The sequence below is a fragment of the Platichthys flesus genome, chromosome 14 (genome assembly GCF_949316205.1).
Source record: "Platichthys flesus chromosome 14, fPlaFle2.1, whole genome shotgun sequence".
Lineage (NCBI taxonomy): Eukaryota > Metazoa > Chordata > Actinopteri > Pleuronectiformes > Pleuronectidae > Platichthys > Platichthys flesus.
Window position 1 is genome coordinate 9398352 of NC_084958.1, and position 15970 is coordinate 9414321.

The 15970-nt window shown below is 42.9% G+C and overlaps 2 protein-coding genes across 3 annotated transcripts; one reads left to right on the forward strand and one right to left on the reverse strand.

The window, feature by feature from the left end:
- Window positions 1-753: 753 nt before the first annotated feature.
- Window positions 754-9376, forward strand: LOC133968849 (protein crumbs homolog 1-like). Its single transcript, XM_062405072.1, has 8 exons — window positions 754-896; window positions 1283-2248; window positions 3852-4402; window positions 4548-4713; window positions 5809-6709; window positions 6825-6866; window positions 6985-7107; window positions 7932-9376. Exons 1-8 carry the CDS (start codon window positions 848-850, stop codon window positions 8182-8184), a joined length of 3051 nt encoding a protein of 1016 aa, XP_062261056.1. The 5' UTR covers window positions 754-847; the 3' UTR covers window positions 8185-9376.
- A 43-nt stretch (window positions 9377-9419) lies between these two features.
- On the reverse strand, window positions 9420-14648 carry LOC133968850 (sentrin-specific protease 5-like). 2 transcript variants are annotated; one of them, XM_062405073.1, is made up of 11 exons: window positions 14463-14648; window positions 13769-13891; window positions 12698-13667; window positions 12480-12585; window positions 11893-12040; window positions 11738-11785; window positions 11146-11223; window positions 10565-10702; window positions 10360-10443; window positions 10207-10257; window positions 9420-10117 (listed from the first exon to the last, which is right to left on the reverse strand). In XM_062405073.1, the coding sequence occupies exons 3-11, from the start codon at window positions 13434-13436 to the stop codon at window positions 10001-10003; spliced, it is 1509 nt and encodes a 502-aa protein (XP_062261057.1). In that variant the 5' UTR covers window positions 13437-13667; window positions 13769-13891; window positions 14463-14648; the 3' UTR covers window positions 9420-10000. The 2 variants fall into 2 exon arrangements, with proteins under 2 accessions (XP_062261057.1, XP_062261058.1); XM_062405074.1 differs by lacking the exon at window positions 13769-13891.
- Window positions 14649-15970: the final 1322 nt, after the last annotated feature.

Consider the following 15970-nt stretch of genomic DNA (forward strand, 5'->3'; position numbering starts at 1 on the left):
CACTGTATATAATATTATTATTATAAATATGATTGTTAAAATATATAGAATATTTCGAGACTTTGCATAGTGTGGTATTGGTACTTTTATTTAAGTACCAATTATTTGTATTCATCAGATTGTTTCTTTCACCAATTGACTTGTCAATTCAATCAGTGTTATCAGCTTAGTCTTATTTGGTTTCAAATATACATACATTGGCTATATTCCTATACATGCAAATATACACACAATTACATGTGCTCTTACATAATGATAATCTTTCTGGTGACAGTGTGTAATAGTTGTAAATCTAAATGTTAGGTCATGGCTCCACATTCTGGTTAATGTATAATGCTGCTCATGCCTGTGTATAACCTGAGCCAGAGCAGATGTAAACAAACAAAACAAACAAACAAGTGTCACTATAAAAGAACAGTAAGGCTGTTAGTTTAATTAATGAGCAGATTGGATACTCTTAGGGCTCTTCGGAGAAATAACATGTGTTATGTGAGGGACGTTTCAATGACGGAGGTGTTTCCTGGATTAGAACCACTGGTGTCAGTTTACTTCTGTTAAAGACTGGGCCTCAGTCCAGCCAAATGTTGGGAATTGCTCAAATGAGGCTCCAGGATGAACCCCTCCCTTCCCCAACACATGAAATGTGTTGACAAGACATTTTAAGTGCATTAGCTTAATCCCTCCTATCTGACCGGCAGCACTTCACACAAGTACTTCAGTAAGCAAACACATGCGAGAGGAGCAGAGCTGAAGATGGAGCCGTGCACACATTTACTCTCCACCTGTCTTTAACCTAAAATGAAGATATTCCCAAACAGCTAGTGATCTGGAGGACTTTTTGAAGACAATGTTGAGATACAGCGTGCATGTGTGGACCTTATGTTTGCTTTATGCAGGTAATATTTATGCATTATGTGTGTTACAGTCTGACACTAATGTTATTTTCAGATTTTGCACTCAGTAAAGTTTTGTATAATATATATTACTCTTATTGTCATTGCACATAATAATATGATAATATAATTATTATGCATAGTAGCTTAGGTATTTGAAGAGTGTATTGTAAACTACAAAACATCTTGTATAAGCATAACAATATAAGCATTAAATTACATTTTACATGTGTCTAACTTAAATAATTAATAGAGTAATGTTTTTTCTTTTTAGTTTCTCATCTCTTTTAAGTTTATACAGACATATGGATGAGTCAAACACTCTGACACCACATTCAAGTAGTATGTAAAAAGTTCTGACGTAAAAGTTGTCATGATTGTCTCTCCAGGCACTTCATCTGGTGAGGACACCAACAGATGTGAACTGCAGCCATGCCAGAATGGTGGCATGTGTGAGAGCCACTATGGGGGATTCAGATGCCATTGCTCTCAACAGAGCCAAAATGGGCGCCTATATGGGGGTGAGACCTGCACAATAGCCCTTTCAGGCTGTGATGACCACCGGTGTGAGAATGAAGGAATCTGCTCTCCTTTACTTGTAAATGATCAGCACACGTGCACATGCATCTGCCTTCCTGGCTTCACAGGCTCAAAATGCGAGACCCCTACGGCCTTCTCATTTGAGTCCAGAGGCTACATGTACATAGAGACACAGCATTATGACCCAGAGGCTCCTGTTAATGTCACATTCAGCTTCAAGACGGAAAGAGCAGTCGGTACTCTGTTGCAGCGCCGAGTGGACGACCTGCTCTTCAGCGTCGAGCTGATGGACGGGCATCTCCGGCTCCTCAGCCAGAGCGGCCTCGGCTCCAGCACTCTGGTCCAAGAGCTCCCTGAATACTTGTCAGACAACAAGTGGCACACTGCGGAAGCATCACTAGGCGATGTGGTCAGCCTCCTCCGGCTGCTCTGCACTGAAGGAGACTGCACCAGACACTCCAGCACGGAAGCCCAGCTGTTTGACGAATCCTCTGGTCTCCTCGAGCCAGGGACAGTTAATCGAAGCCTCTTCATAGGAGCGGCCGTGGGCAGCTGGGGTTTGGACAGTGCAGTGGCAAACGACCCGCCTGCTTTTCTAGGCTGCTTCCGGGATGTGCTTGTGGATTCACACCTGGTGCTGCCAGTTGTAGTGCCAGAAGATTCAGATGCCCAGGCGAACGTCACTGTGGGATGCAGCGACAAAGACAAGTGCGACAGCAGCCCGTGTCAGAACCGAGGCCGCTGTGTGAGCCAGGGCTGGAGGAGCTACATGTGTGAGTGCCTCAGGCCATATGAGGGAAGCAACTGTGCAGAGGGTAAGTCAAACACACACACTCACTCACACACACGTATACACACACAGACACACACACACACACACAAACCTAACCTAACCTTAAAACGTCTTCATCTTAAAATGCAATGATAAAGATAAGTCCCCATAAAGTGATTGTGGAAACAGATTTAGTCCCCCTATCATGAGTTATATCATGGCCACACACACATACTATTACCACTGATTACCATATATAATTTCAATGGTATCAAAGAAGGGAAAATAAATAATAAAACAATTTAAAAACAATAAATAAAACAATATATTGATCGAAATAAGTCATACGTCTTTGGTTTGGTTCTCAATTTTCCTAAACCTATTCCATGAATAAAAGCCACTAACCACACTAACATCTCTGCCCACACTGGCTACTTTCTTACCACAAATAACAGTGGTACACAAAAGCAAAGTTCAAGTGTCACATTTGTTGTCTGTCATTGCTTTCAGCGTGTTCTCCTTGACACGTGACACTTCTGTTGGCAGAATTACACATGCTGTGAGCACAAGTCCAGGCCAAGTCAAGTTCAACCTCTAGCCACGACGAGCGCAGCCATGCAGGGCGATGAAGTCAGTCGGTAGACTTTAAAGGAGCTTACAGAGCCGGTAGAAATAGCACAGGGTTCAGCCACTCTGTCATGCAATTAGGCGGCGGTCAGGAACACCTGGACCAAGGATTTAAAAAACGTGACTTTCAGGAGCTGACGTGGAATGTGTTCACAGAGCAGGGAGTCGTCTGACCTCACGCCAAGCTGAGGCGTCACGGTTGATTCAAGATTCAAGATTCAAGATTCAAGAGTTTATTGTCATATGCACGACAATTACATTAAACAGTCGCAGGCAATGAAGGGCTTGGGTCACAGGCTCTCTTATAGCAATGCTCAGAATATTACAAGCAAAAATAAACTTGAATAAAATTATTAAAATGTTTAAATAGAAAATAAAATATATATTTCTAAAAAATATATATACACCTAAAGAAAAAACAATAGTGCAAATATGCTAATGCAACCTCAGCAGCTTTTTCTATTCAATTCAAGGAGAGCACACATTGACTTATAACCTCACCCGTCTGTCATAAGTTAATGTGGTCCATGACACTGAAAACTGCACCTAATCAAATGTTTTAATCACTTAAAGGAGCAGTTTGACATTTTAAGGAAATTCAAGTTAGTTAAATGAGAAACATCGATATCACTGTGATACAGGTGTCATTAAAGGGATAGTTCACCCAAAAGTGAAAATTCACTCATTATCCACCTGCCACTATGTTTATAGAGGGGTGTGGGAAGCACTTGAGTCCACAAATCACTTTCGGAGTTTCAGATGTAAACGGAGTCGCAGTCAAATCTGATACAATTGAAGTAACTGGGGACCGGTTAAAATACAGATTAAATGTCCGATGTTATCCTCAACCCGGAGCCATGTTCAAGTTCGCACACATTGCACAAGCTCTCGCCTCTATGCTCTTGCCCATTGGGCACGTGATGACGAGAGCTTTGGCGGTCGTCAAATCAGGTTTTGTGTAACATGCTCGTGTGATTTGTTCTCTCTCTCTCTCTCTCTCTCTCTCTGTCCTCATACAGAGTACATCACTGCCAGGTTTGGAAACAAGGACGTGGGGAGTTACGCTGTCTTCTCCTTCGATGATGACCCGGGCGATCTCGTAACTATATCCATGTTCATTCGCACCAGACAGTCCAGTGGCCTGCTCCTCGTCCTGGCCAACAGCACCAGCCAGTACCTCCGCCTGTGGCTGGAGGAGGGCAGGGTCAAGGCCCAGGTCAACAACTTTGAGACCCTTGTTGGTCCCAGGGCTGTCAGTGACGGCCATTTCCACCTCGTGACTGTGAAGCTGGAAGGAGCGGCTGCCAGCTTGTTCCAGCCAGCCCAAGACCAGGCCTCTATGCCCATCAGGCACATTCACGCCCACTCAGGGGATCTGGTTTTCATCGGAGGGCTTCCAGACTCAAGGGCCTCTGCCTCGCTTGGTGGCTATTTTAAGGGCTGTGTCCAGGATCTGAGGATTAACAGGAAACGACTGCAGTTCCATCCCATAGAAACTGTGGTGGAATCTTACAACCTGGAGAAACTCGTCAATGTCGCACAAGGATGCAGCAGTGACGACGCCTGTGCTGTGAGTCATATCAATGCTGTCATGTTTCACTATGTTGCCTTCAACGGGCCAAAGAGACTGTTTCATTCGTCATCTGCACCAGTAGTGACAGAAGAACTCCCGGGGGTCATGGTCTGATTGATTTAAACTGTTTACTCTTCATCAGGTCAAGCCCTGTCTCAACGGGGGAATGTGTTACTCCATGTGGGACGACTTCATCTGTAACTGCCCCCCCAACACCGCCGGGCAGCGCTGTGAGGAGGTTAAGTGGTGTGAGCTCTCTCCCTGTCCCACCGGTGCTGTCTGCCTGCCACACTCCCAGGGCTTTGAGTGTAAGTATTCTGAGATCAGGGTCAGTTGTGGCACTCCTCCTGTTTTAGAAAATAAAAACATATCTAAATACATGACTGTGAGTCAAAAAGAGTCGGTGAGGATTGCACAGAAGAGGTTCCATGCTACAAATAAGATACTGTGTACAGCCTCGGTTGCTACTCCTGTTTGTGGCACGTGAAAAGAGGATCTATGATAAACATGTAAGCTTTATATTACACAGTTCTATTCCTGTGTTTCCTCTGAAGGGACTGTCGGCAGTGTGCAGTCCCTTCACAGCCCTCGCTGGTGCAGGCACTGATTAATTAGAGGGAGGCTGATTACAGCAGGGAACAGAGTTGAGGCAGGGAACCTTCACAGGATTCCTCTAAGACGTGGTAATCCCCGCTCAGATTAGGTCTGCCGCCACATGTCTAGGGAAGTTCATGGTGACAACACGTCTTCCTGGAGGTGTCACATGTCCACGGAGAGACTAGGAGCAGAGCTGCCTGACCGAGCTGTTGAAGCAGTTTCCAAACAATCCCTTTTGTCTGTCGTGCATCAGTTTAAAGGTTATTTTCTGATTTAGCTCTGTATGTTGACTGATTGCGTCTTTTTCTCGTTGGTTTGAAGCGGGCAGTCCTCAGAAGGTAAAAGGACGCAGCAATGTGTGCAACTAACATGATACCAGTTAAATGGATGTTTTAAATGTTGCCAACACTGCTAAATCAACTCTCATTAAATCACACTCTCAGAATCCAAGTTAAGCAGAGTAACTCCATACTCTTGATAAATAATAGCAAGGAATGTATTTTCCCAAACATCACTTTGATTGTCGATTTTGTCATGAGGATTTAATGTTTATAATAACTAATCCTTATCCCCTAAAAATCTTATCTCTGTTGATCTCCAACTTTTTTCTCTCACCTGCTGCTGAAGGGGCTACTTGTTCAGATATGAAAGCAAATTTTCAAAGAACTTAATGCTCCGCAGGGATAGCTATCGCAGTAAGGACACTATGTCATGGAACTGGAATGAATAAAGTGACTAGGAAAGCTATATTAAATGCTAGAATAAAGTTTTTTGCTCTTCAAGTATCTTCTATTTCTTTCCTTCAGGTTTGGCTAATTTGACATTTCGGGCTGACAGCAGCATTTTGCAGTACCAGAGCAATGGAAAGATTATACGTAGACTCACCAGTGTGTTCCTCAGCCTCCGCACAAGACAGTCCGCTGCCACACTACTGCATGCAGAAAGGGGCTCAGACTACCTCATCGTGTCCCTCCAGGACTCTCATTTAGTCATGGAGATCAAGGCTGGGGACGACCAGGTAACCGTTCGAAGCCAGGGTGCAATCAGTGATGGAGCGTGGCGCACAGTGGAGCTCAGCAAGACACTGCCAACCTCCAGGTGGATCATGGATGTGGATGGGAGCCAGAAGCAGCCAAGCATGTCCGAAACAGCTGAGGGGAATCTGGATTTCCTCAGGGAGGGAGCAGACATTTTTCTCGGGGGACTCGGGGGACTGGATGCCGGAGTGAAGTTCTCTGGCTGTGTGGGCTCTGTGGAGATCGGAGGCCTTCTTCTCCCTTTCTACCTGGACACGGAGTTGAACCTGCCAAGACCCCAGGAGGAGCAGTTTGTGAGGGTAAATGACAACGCTGCCCCGCAGCACGGCTGCTGGGGAGCCAGTGTGTGTGCACCCAGCCCTTGTCAGAACCAGGGCGTGTGCGAGGATGTCTTTGACCTGCACCACTGCACCTGCCCCTCCGAGTGGACAGGGCCGCTGTGTGAACAGTCGACAGACAATTGCATCTCCGGCCCCTGCATCCATGGCCACTGCACCAACTCCCCCGGGGGGTTTAAGTGTGTGTGTGAGCTCGGTTACAGCGGTGAACAGTGTGAGTTTGAAGTGGACATGTGTGAAAACAACAACTGCAGCAAGGGTGCCACTTGCCTCAAAGGCTTCCAGAGCTACGCTTGCCTCTGCCCTCAAAATCTGACAGGCCTATACTGCGAGTGAGTTGGTTAACACTTTATTAATATCTCACAGGCACCACACTCACAGGCGATCACACCTATAAGAAGCTAACAAGTTCTGAGTTGTACTGATTTACATATTTGTCTCCAACAGTGGCATGGTTCCTAAAATCCCATGGTACATCGAGACATTTCCGTGAGTGCTTCGATATTAAATACCAAAAATAAACATATTTCTCCATTATTTCCTCAAATTAACAATATATTAACTTTAACCAAAGTGGAGGGTATTGATATTTCAATGTTGTGTTCAGACTTCCTCAGCTGCCTACGTCTACATGCATGGGTTCAAGATGGAAGTACAGCTGCTTTAACGGAGGGAACTGCTCTGAAGTAGACAACACCTGTTACTGCCTGCCTGGTTTCATGGGACAGTGGTAGGACACGTTTAATGGGTTTTAATCTGCTAAACACAGAGGGTCAGGACCCCACGGCCCCACACGGGGTCACTAGGTATTAACACAGAGCTCCACTAATTTTTAAGACTTTGTTATTGATTTAACTGAATGTGATATATATCTTTTAAATGCCCAAACTAGACAAACTGTACACCTTTTGAGTTTTTATGACAACTGCAGACTACTACAGGGTCTCTTTCCTGCTGGATGGGGGCTGAGGTGAGAGGTATTCAGCTGCAACATGCAACTTTACCACTAGATGTCACTAAATTCTACACACTGAACCTTTAAGAATCTTTGGCCCTATAATCGGGATCATCAGCCGGAAAATGCTCCCAAATCCTTCACTGGGCCACTGCTTAAAGCTTCTGTTGTCAATAGTTTAATATTAACTCTGGATCAAGCAGCTATGTGTCCTGTGAAAGGTTTGTTTGACTTGGTGAACCAGCTAAAAATATAATTCCACTTAACTCAATGGAGCAGTTTACTGTCTTTCAGCTCACTCTCTAACTTCACTGTCTCGGTTCACTCTCAGCACCATTGTGTCATTTTTAGTCAAGCGTGAAAACCTCATAGCCCGGTTCCAAATTGCAACGACAGGTAAAGTTGGCAAACAACCTTGTTTTTAGAACAAATCTTCCCCTCTAGAGTTGGTGGAGCCTACGAATTGAGCTACAAAATGTGAATGTACGATTTATACTCGTCAGTTAGCCACAATTACAAGATTGCGAATGAAAGCTAATGTTTCTTTGTGTAATAAGCTACTGCTTGCATAATCTTTCTCCTCTCCTCCGTCCTTCCAGGTGTCAGAAGGATGTAGATGAATGTGCCTCGAGCCCGTGCATGAACGGAGGCTTCTGTGTCAACTACGTGAACAGTTTTGAGTGTGTGTGTGACATGAATCACTCAGGGATACACTGCCAAAGGGACGTCAGCGACTTCTACCTGTACCTCTTCCTGGGTGTGTGGCAGAACCTGTTCCAGCTGATGTCCTACCTCATGATCCGCCTCGACGATGAGCCGGAAGTCGAGTGGATATTCCAATACTATGAATAGCCCCTTCCGTGTCATATTTGACACAACATGAGAGAGGGTCAAATTGGAGCTCGCTTGAATATTTCATGTGATCATACACACAGCACAACAAAGCTTTTCAAGATAGGGAACAGAGAAACCACAAGCTTTCTCAGGAGAAGCTGCTTCCTCCTCCTCTATGATTCACAGTTTGTATTCTTACATTTTTCTCACTTCCATTGGGCAGACACGTGTGCACATAGACATTATGAACAAATATATATATAACTCCCCAGTCTCAGTGGTCCTCTCTTGTATGGCCTCTTGTGATTTAGGTTGATTAAAGATGTATCCACATTAAATTTCTCCCCGCTTTTTGCGGCATTAACCAGATAAAACATAACTTGTTTCCTTAGCACGAGAGGTTGTTGGGACCGTGTTACCTCTTTTTAGAATAAAGTGAGATTCTCTGAGCTCAGTTCTATAAAAGCCAGGAAACAGAAGTTGAGTTTAGACCAGAGGAGACAAGGAACTGTTGCAACAATTATAGATTATGTGTGGAACTGTATTTAAGTTCGTCTAGTGCACTGACAGGTTCACCGATAGAAATCTGTGTTGTGAACAGATGTACTTGTACTATATATTGTACCATATTCATCACAGTCCATTAATGTATATTAGCTGGTTCTCATACTGAAAACCACGTTCGAGTTTTTTTTTGTGCCTTAAAATCTCATTTACACATTCTGGAGATCTGTTTTATAAGTAGTGATTATTAAAAAACTGTTCAGGTGAGTTTTTTACCACCAATCTTTATTCAAGTGTGTGGTCTGTCAGATTGAGAGAAGGAAGTATTCATTTCACATTCTGATTTTGTAGTGCTTTCACTCAAAACCCTTGGCTTGCACTCAAATATAACCAGCTTGTTCTCACATTTGCTCCGCTTGTGCTCAAACTATGCGAATAACATTGTAAGAAATCTAAGTACAAGCAGGGTTTATTTGAGTGTGAGTGCAAGGTTTTGCGTGAAAGCACCAATAAATCTGAACAAGACCTGCTCTCAAACTGAAAGACCACACTCTTAAAAAAAGATATTAATAAAACAACCATATTCAGGGTTAGACTAACATAGTTATAATGTGCTGGAGATAAACAAAACCTGTCTATACCCTTAAAGTTGTATATATATATAAATATGTATGTAATCTAAAATATATCAATAAACATATTCTGACTGCAGAGCATACAGCGAATGGTCCTGATTGATAATATTGAAAAATTGAAAAAAAACAACTTTAATTTGAAACTCACATTTCCATTATGCAACAAACAAAAACAATGATTTATTCTAAAACAATATATAGCTCTATAGTTTCTATTCAGTCATGATACTAACAGGAAAACCATGATGCAAAACATCTCAAACCACACTTCAATCAAATGTGGACTTTGAAAATGTGCAAATAAGGTTTAAACATTAAATAATCAACACAAGATATGAACCAAAACCGATGAGCTCCGCCTCAACAGGCAGTAAAGTCAATAAGGCTCTATTGGTGCACTGTAGATGTGTAAACTCCAGGAACAATAACAGCTTTTCTTTCCTTAAATAACATTCCTGAATAAATATCGATCATTTTACTACAAAAATCAAATATCATGGTTTAGCGTGACCAGCGCACCTCATACAATAGTGACTCTCTCCTGCAGGGGGCACTCACAGTGCTGTACTGTAAGCTGGTAGTGAAGCCCTGCACAGACTAGAGTGTGTGGAACGCTGATTTCAAACCTGAATTAAAAGCAGCACACATTATCATCAGCAATAAATACATGAATACACACGTTCGCAAGACCCTCGTCAGCCCTCCTCATGGAGTTTACAGTGACACAGCTCTTTGTAGATCCTCTTACGTATCTTTGGTATGTTCTCCTGGGAAAACTGCAGGGCTTTTGTGAGAGCAAGGCATCTGGAGTACTGAAACGGAAATCAAGTCATTAGTGAAGAGTAAAAATAAAAAAGAAGAATGACTGAGGTCGTGAGTCCTAAGCAGGCAGAGCTGTTACCTCCAGGACAAAGACTCCACAGTCGTTTTCATTGGTCTGTTGAGGGACGTTCTGTGAGGGACAGCAGGGGGAGACAAAACATCATGTCAGGGAATCTCCAGCAGGAACAAGAAGCTTAAGTGATAGTTTGATGCCTTCGCTGCCATTACGTACCTCATCAAACGACACTGTCCAGCCGTTTTCAAAAGCTGCTTGCTGCTTCTCCTTTGCTTCTGCCATCAAGTATTTCAGGATGTTCTGTTATTAGCAGAGCATAAAGAAATACACTTTTATGGATAAGGAATTATCACTTTAAAATAAACAGCTCAAACGTGCATGTATATTGTTAAAGAGACAAAAAATGAAATCATCAAATTACCCTTGCAACCTTCTGGAGTGCGTTCCCTGCAGAGTCGTAAAGGCAGATTTTCTTTTCGACAAAGTCAGCAGTCACCAGACACCAGTGAACCTCCAGGTGGATTGGTACCAAGAGCAAACGCTTCGAAAACAAATCCACCTGGGAAAGAGAGACAGGAAAGAGTTAAAGCTACTCAGTCCTCTTTTTCTCTCTTATGTTCTTCAGTCATGTCATCTTAATTCATGAAGTCCTTAATGTATCATTAGCTCGGCCAAGACGCTCATGTTTTAATCCGTCTTCTCGTTTGTTGGATTTTAAGCAAGATTTCACAAAAAACTGGACGGATTTCCACGAAACTTGGTGGAAGGATGTGATGTGAGTCACAGAAGAACCCATTAAGATTTGGTGCAGATCCCAGAGAATAATTCATTGATCTTGATGATAAAAATCAGGCACATTTAGGGAACTGATATCTATGAGTGTGTGTAATTTGTGGCAGCTTGTTTGAATTTAAGGAGCCTGGGCGGAGGTATGTGCTCTACTTTGGTCTCGGATTTTAATCTACATCACAAACACTGATGAATAACCACATTAGTGCTGACCTGCTTTGTCCATCTCTTCACACCATCGTATCCTTTAGTCATGAGCTGTCGGTGGAAGAAGCTGTTATGAAAATGGACCTGTGAGCAGAGAGAGATTAAGGTTACGAATGTTTGCAAAACAAATTTTATGTTTAGACAGGCTCAAGTGTTTTTGATGCAAAATTAACTTATTCTAGCCAGATTAAGACAGAAAACATAAAAAATGACAGAAAATTGCACAATTGTTAGTGTTAAGGTTCAAAAGAATAGGTGAATTCTCTGATTGTGACAAAGTCTAACATTTATTGAAATATATTTATTAACTGAAGGAAAATACAGCAGTTCACTGCTCAAGACAAAGAAATAGTGTCCCAAAAAAGTATTAAAATGGGATTTCTATAAAATGTTAACAGGTGATTTTCTTTTTTTGACTTGGCACTGAGCCAGGTAAACCGTTTCCCCCTGGTAGTTGTCTGTATATCAAAGGAAGTCAACTACAAGCAAATAAGCTGATAAGGGATATTTGAATAACCCTGGTAAATACGTAACATCCTCCTGATGCTATGATTTAAGAAGAAAAGAAACATTCAGCATCTACATATCATTAGATTACCTTGTGATTGGCAGATTCCACTATCAATTCTCCATACATGTTCATGACCTTAAGCAGAAACAAAAATATAGGATTATATATGGTTAAAAGAAAAGGTTGGACCACCTCCAGGTAAATGACATACGACAAATGACCAGTTAGTGTTGGATTCTAACCTGGTCATTGAGCCAGTTCTGATCTGCCAGAGTCGACAAATCGTCCAGTGTCAGTGTGTGTTTCTTGTAGACCACCTGGAAGGAGGGAATGGGTTTCTGAACGATCGCACTTCTGTATTTGTTGACCTCCGAGAAGACGACATTTTTCCTGCAGGGACAGGAAAGCATTGAATAACTGGTCCAAAAATTAAATCCATTCCAGATACCAAGGTTTTACATGCTCTAATGTTCAGCAGGTCCTCTTTTCAGCCTCTGTCTGAAACACTTGGCTTTAGCGCCTGTCTCTTTAAGCCCCCCCCCCCCCCCCCCTTCTGATAAAGCCTAGTCTGTTGAGATTAGTCAACAGCTTCTAATGTGTCATACACACGCAGAAATCAGTTTTGTGGTCTGTCATCCGTTACCGACACACATTCCATTTACTTAAATTTCAATGCTGGCCTCCGGACTCACTGGAAGCCGGGCAGCCTCTCTTTTGTGGGGCGGTTTCTAATTTTCATATCAGACACCAAATACTAACGACTGGTTCGACAAGGCTAATATCAGAATCACGATGATAAATACATTTAGATTTATCACTGAGATTTTACCTGTCACTGAAATTTGTGTTAAACTTCCTCTTCAGGTGTCTCAACACGTCGCTCTTCTGCAGTGGAATCAAGCTTCCATATATTCTGTAAAACTCGTCGAGGAACTCTGGAGAAACAGGGAAACACTCAGAAATGTCAAACAGCTGTGAAAACAAGAGACATTAACCTAAAAGTGAAGGTAAAAAAAATGATAGAAGTGATTTAAAAAAAAAAAGTACCATGTATGTCCTTCGTCAGCACTTTGAGGCTGACATTGGTTTGAGACGCCTTTTTACAGGTGAGTCTGTCCTCAGTATGTGAGTCTGAGGCCTTTTCCTGACCTGGAGTGACAGTGGTACATTGTCCTGATGTGCCCCCCCTCATCCCCTCACATGCCTCTGTCCTCAGCGGGGGCTTGACTGTGCGAGAGGGTTTGGAAGGCTCTGCAATTACACAACACCGTCCAGAGGTCTCTCTTCTTTGAGATGACACCGTTTGAGTGAATGGAGCTCCAGGAACATTCGTGTCCGTGACCCGGTTCTGAAACGAGCTGGAAGTGAATAAAGTTTCTGACAGACCGACTGGTTCAGGTGGCTTCAGCGGACAGCTCGGCCCGCTGGGCATCTCCTCTGAAGTTGCAGTATCACAACCAAGTGGTGACACTGCCGCTGAAGTCCTGTCACGAGAACTGTCTGAGTTTACTGTGTGGTACATTGGAAGTTTCCTTGTGTTCTTCTGTGATTGAGCCTTTGAGTTGAAGCAGGGTCCATTGCTGATCCCGCAAGCTCTTCTTTTTGCTCGGAAAATCCCCAAACGGCATTTGTCTCTCCGCTTCCTCCACATCCAGAGCTGTACTTTGAAAAACAAGCGTCTCTTGGCTCGTCTGGACAGATGAGAAACTCCCTTGACTGAAGACATGAACCCCTTCCGTCTCTTGAGGTACTTGGCTTTGCTCCTGCGGCTCTCTGTTCGTTGCATCTGGACAATATTGACGAGTGGTCACATGAGAACATGGACGTGTGGGTATCATAGGCAGCAGAGCTGAATCTAGATTTTATTTTGTCTCCTTTGTGATAAAGACACGCTCCTTCTCAAGGCCATGGTCAACTGACTCTAATGTTTCAAGAGTCACTTTCCCTTCATACTCCACTTAGTTATCTCTGTATTCACGTCCACTCCTGGTGAGGTGCTCAGCAGTCTGAACACCCGCTGCAATAAAGAACAGATTTGTTGTCACATTCAGTGCACAGCTTTCATTGTGGAATAAAGCAGATTACTAGATAAAGTACAATGTAAATGAGTACAATTACTTGAGTATTGTACTGTGAGTTATTTTCAGCTCCTCTCGTGATTGTTTCAGCCAAAAATCATCCAAACGATCGTCAGAGACTAAAAGAAGGTAGGTCCTGCATCAGTAAGAGCAGTGTCTCCATCTGAAATGAAGAACTTTAACTGTTACTTGAAATAAAGGATTCTATACGACTGTAGTTTTACTTTTACTTGAAATTAGGTATTTTTATATCACTGTTGTTTAACTGTTTCTCAAAATTAAGAAGTATTTCATATCACTCTAGTATTATTGTTACTAGAAATTAAGAAGTAGTTCATATTGCTGTAGTTTTACTGTTACTTATATTGAAGTATTTTATATTCCTGTTATTATAGTGTTACTTGAAATTAAGCATTTATATATCCCTGTAATTGTTTATGAACACAGTCACTTAACAATTACCACACATGTTGTAGAAGGATCCAATAGAAAGGAGACCTGTATCCAACCTAATGTGTTTTTTAACCTTGACTGTAGTGGCGTGTATCAGTGTGAACCTTCACTACGTGTCTCACACACAGCTAGGTTGTTATTCCTCAGCCTGTCACAGCACAGACATCTCATGGTCTGTGGATCTTCTCGACACGTGTTAGCAGCAGTCACAGAGTCCTCGCTACAGCAGCTAGCTCAGCTAATGTTTACTGACACAACAGACACACGCAGCTCGGTCTCACCGTCACCGCCTCGGTTCGTGTCTGCGCCTCCGCCCCGAGAAGCGGTCGCCTGATGGGGCTCCTCCATGATCACACCCAGGAGAAGGAACCTTCTTCTTATTCATTCATGTTTGAGCGCTTCACCTGCAGCACACCGCTCAGCATGTACACAATGCACTGCTCACTCAGTGTCGCAGGTATAACGCGTCACCCCGCAGCCGACCAATCACATTTCAATAAGAACGAGGGGTTCAGGTCAGAAGGAGCAACACCCTTATACAACTATTAATACTAATCCTAATACTAATACTAACAAAAATAACCCCTATACTAATACTAATATTTGTACTAATATTAATCCTTATACAAATACTAACCCTTATATTGACCTTTATAATACTAAACCTAATACTAACCCTTATACTAATACTAACACAAATTCTAACCCGTATACTTATACTAATATTTGTACTATTATTATCCTTATACTATTACTAACCCTTTTATTGACCTTTATACTAATACTAATATTTGTCCTAATACTATCACTAAACCTAATACTAATACTAACCCTTATTCTAATTCTAGTGTTGCTTGCTAGCTTGCTCTGGAAAGATAGGCGCCATTAATTTCTTTGCCCGTCTAGGCTAGGGATCAAGCGTTAGAGTCCCCGCCATCAAGTGTAGACCACACGGTGAAAAGGGTGAGGGCAGGGGACAACGTGGACAGGTCACCAGCTAATCACAGGACCAACACATAGAGACAATCAACCACTCACGTTAAATAGCCTGCATGTGTTTGGACTGTGGGAGGACGCCGGAGTAACAACCCAGACTCAGGGAGAACATGCAAACTCCACACAGAAAGTCCCTGGCCCAACCAGGATTGGAACCAGCAACCCATTGCAACTGACCAGGGCTTCAGGTGTCTCAATGCTTCATTCCTTGTAACTTCCATAAGTTCAGTAAAGGCCATCAAGGAATACTAAGGAGGTCTGAAGAACAAGGTCAGGTGAAAAAAAGATAAAAAGAACATGAAAATTGTTTGTCAGTGTCTTGTGGCTAACCTCTGTTTGACAGGATGTGTTTTCCTTAAAAGCCCTGATCAATATCTCTTTATATCATGGTTCTGACCTGGATTGACACCAGTGCAAGTCCAATACAGAGCAAACATGTGCTGCAGCAGTGTGTGTCCGTGACCCTCCGCTGTGCCCCCCCGCCCTCTCGTTGGCAAACATCCTCAGTCACTGAGTCCCTGCTGATAGTGGGGCCCTGCTCTCTGCCTGATCACTCTCATTGACCTCTGCGGAGAGCAACAGCTGTTTACACAGTACGGCTGTTTGGACGTGAAGTTCGTCACATGTATTTTTATGATATTTTTCAAATCAAGGAACTCTCAGATGTGGGGACAGCTGTGAAAAGACAGAGGAGATGTTTGCAGATGCTCGAGGATGAAACAAACACAGTGAATCAGACCTGATTTGAACTTCAATGATAGACTTACCCAACTGTCATTTGTTTTGGCAGCAG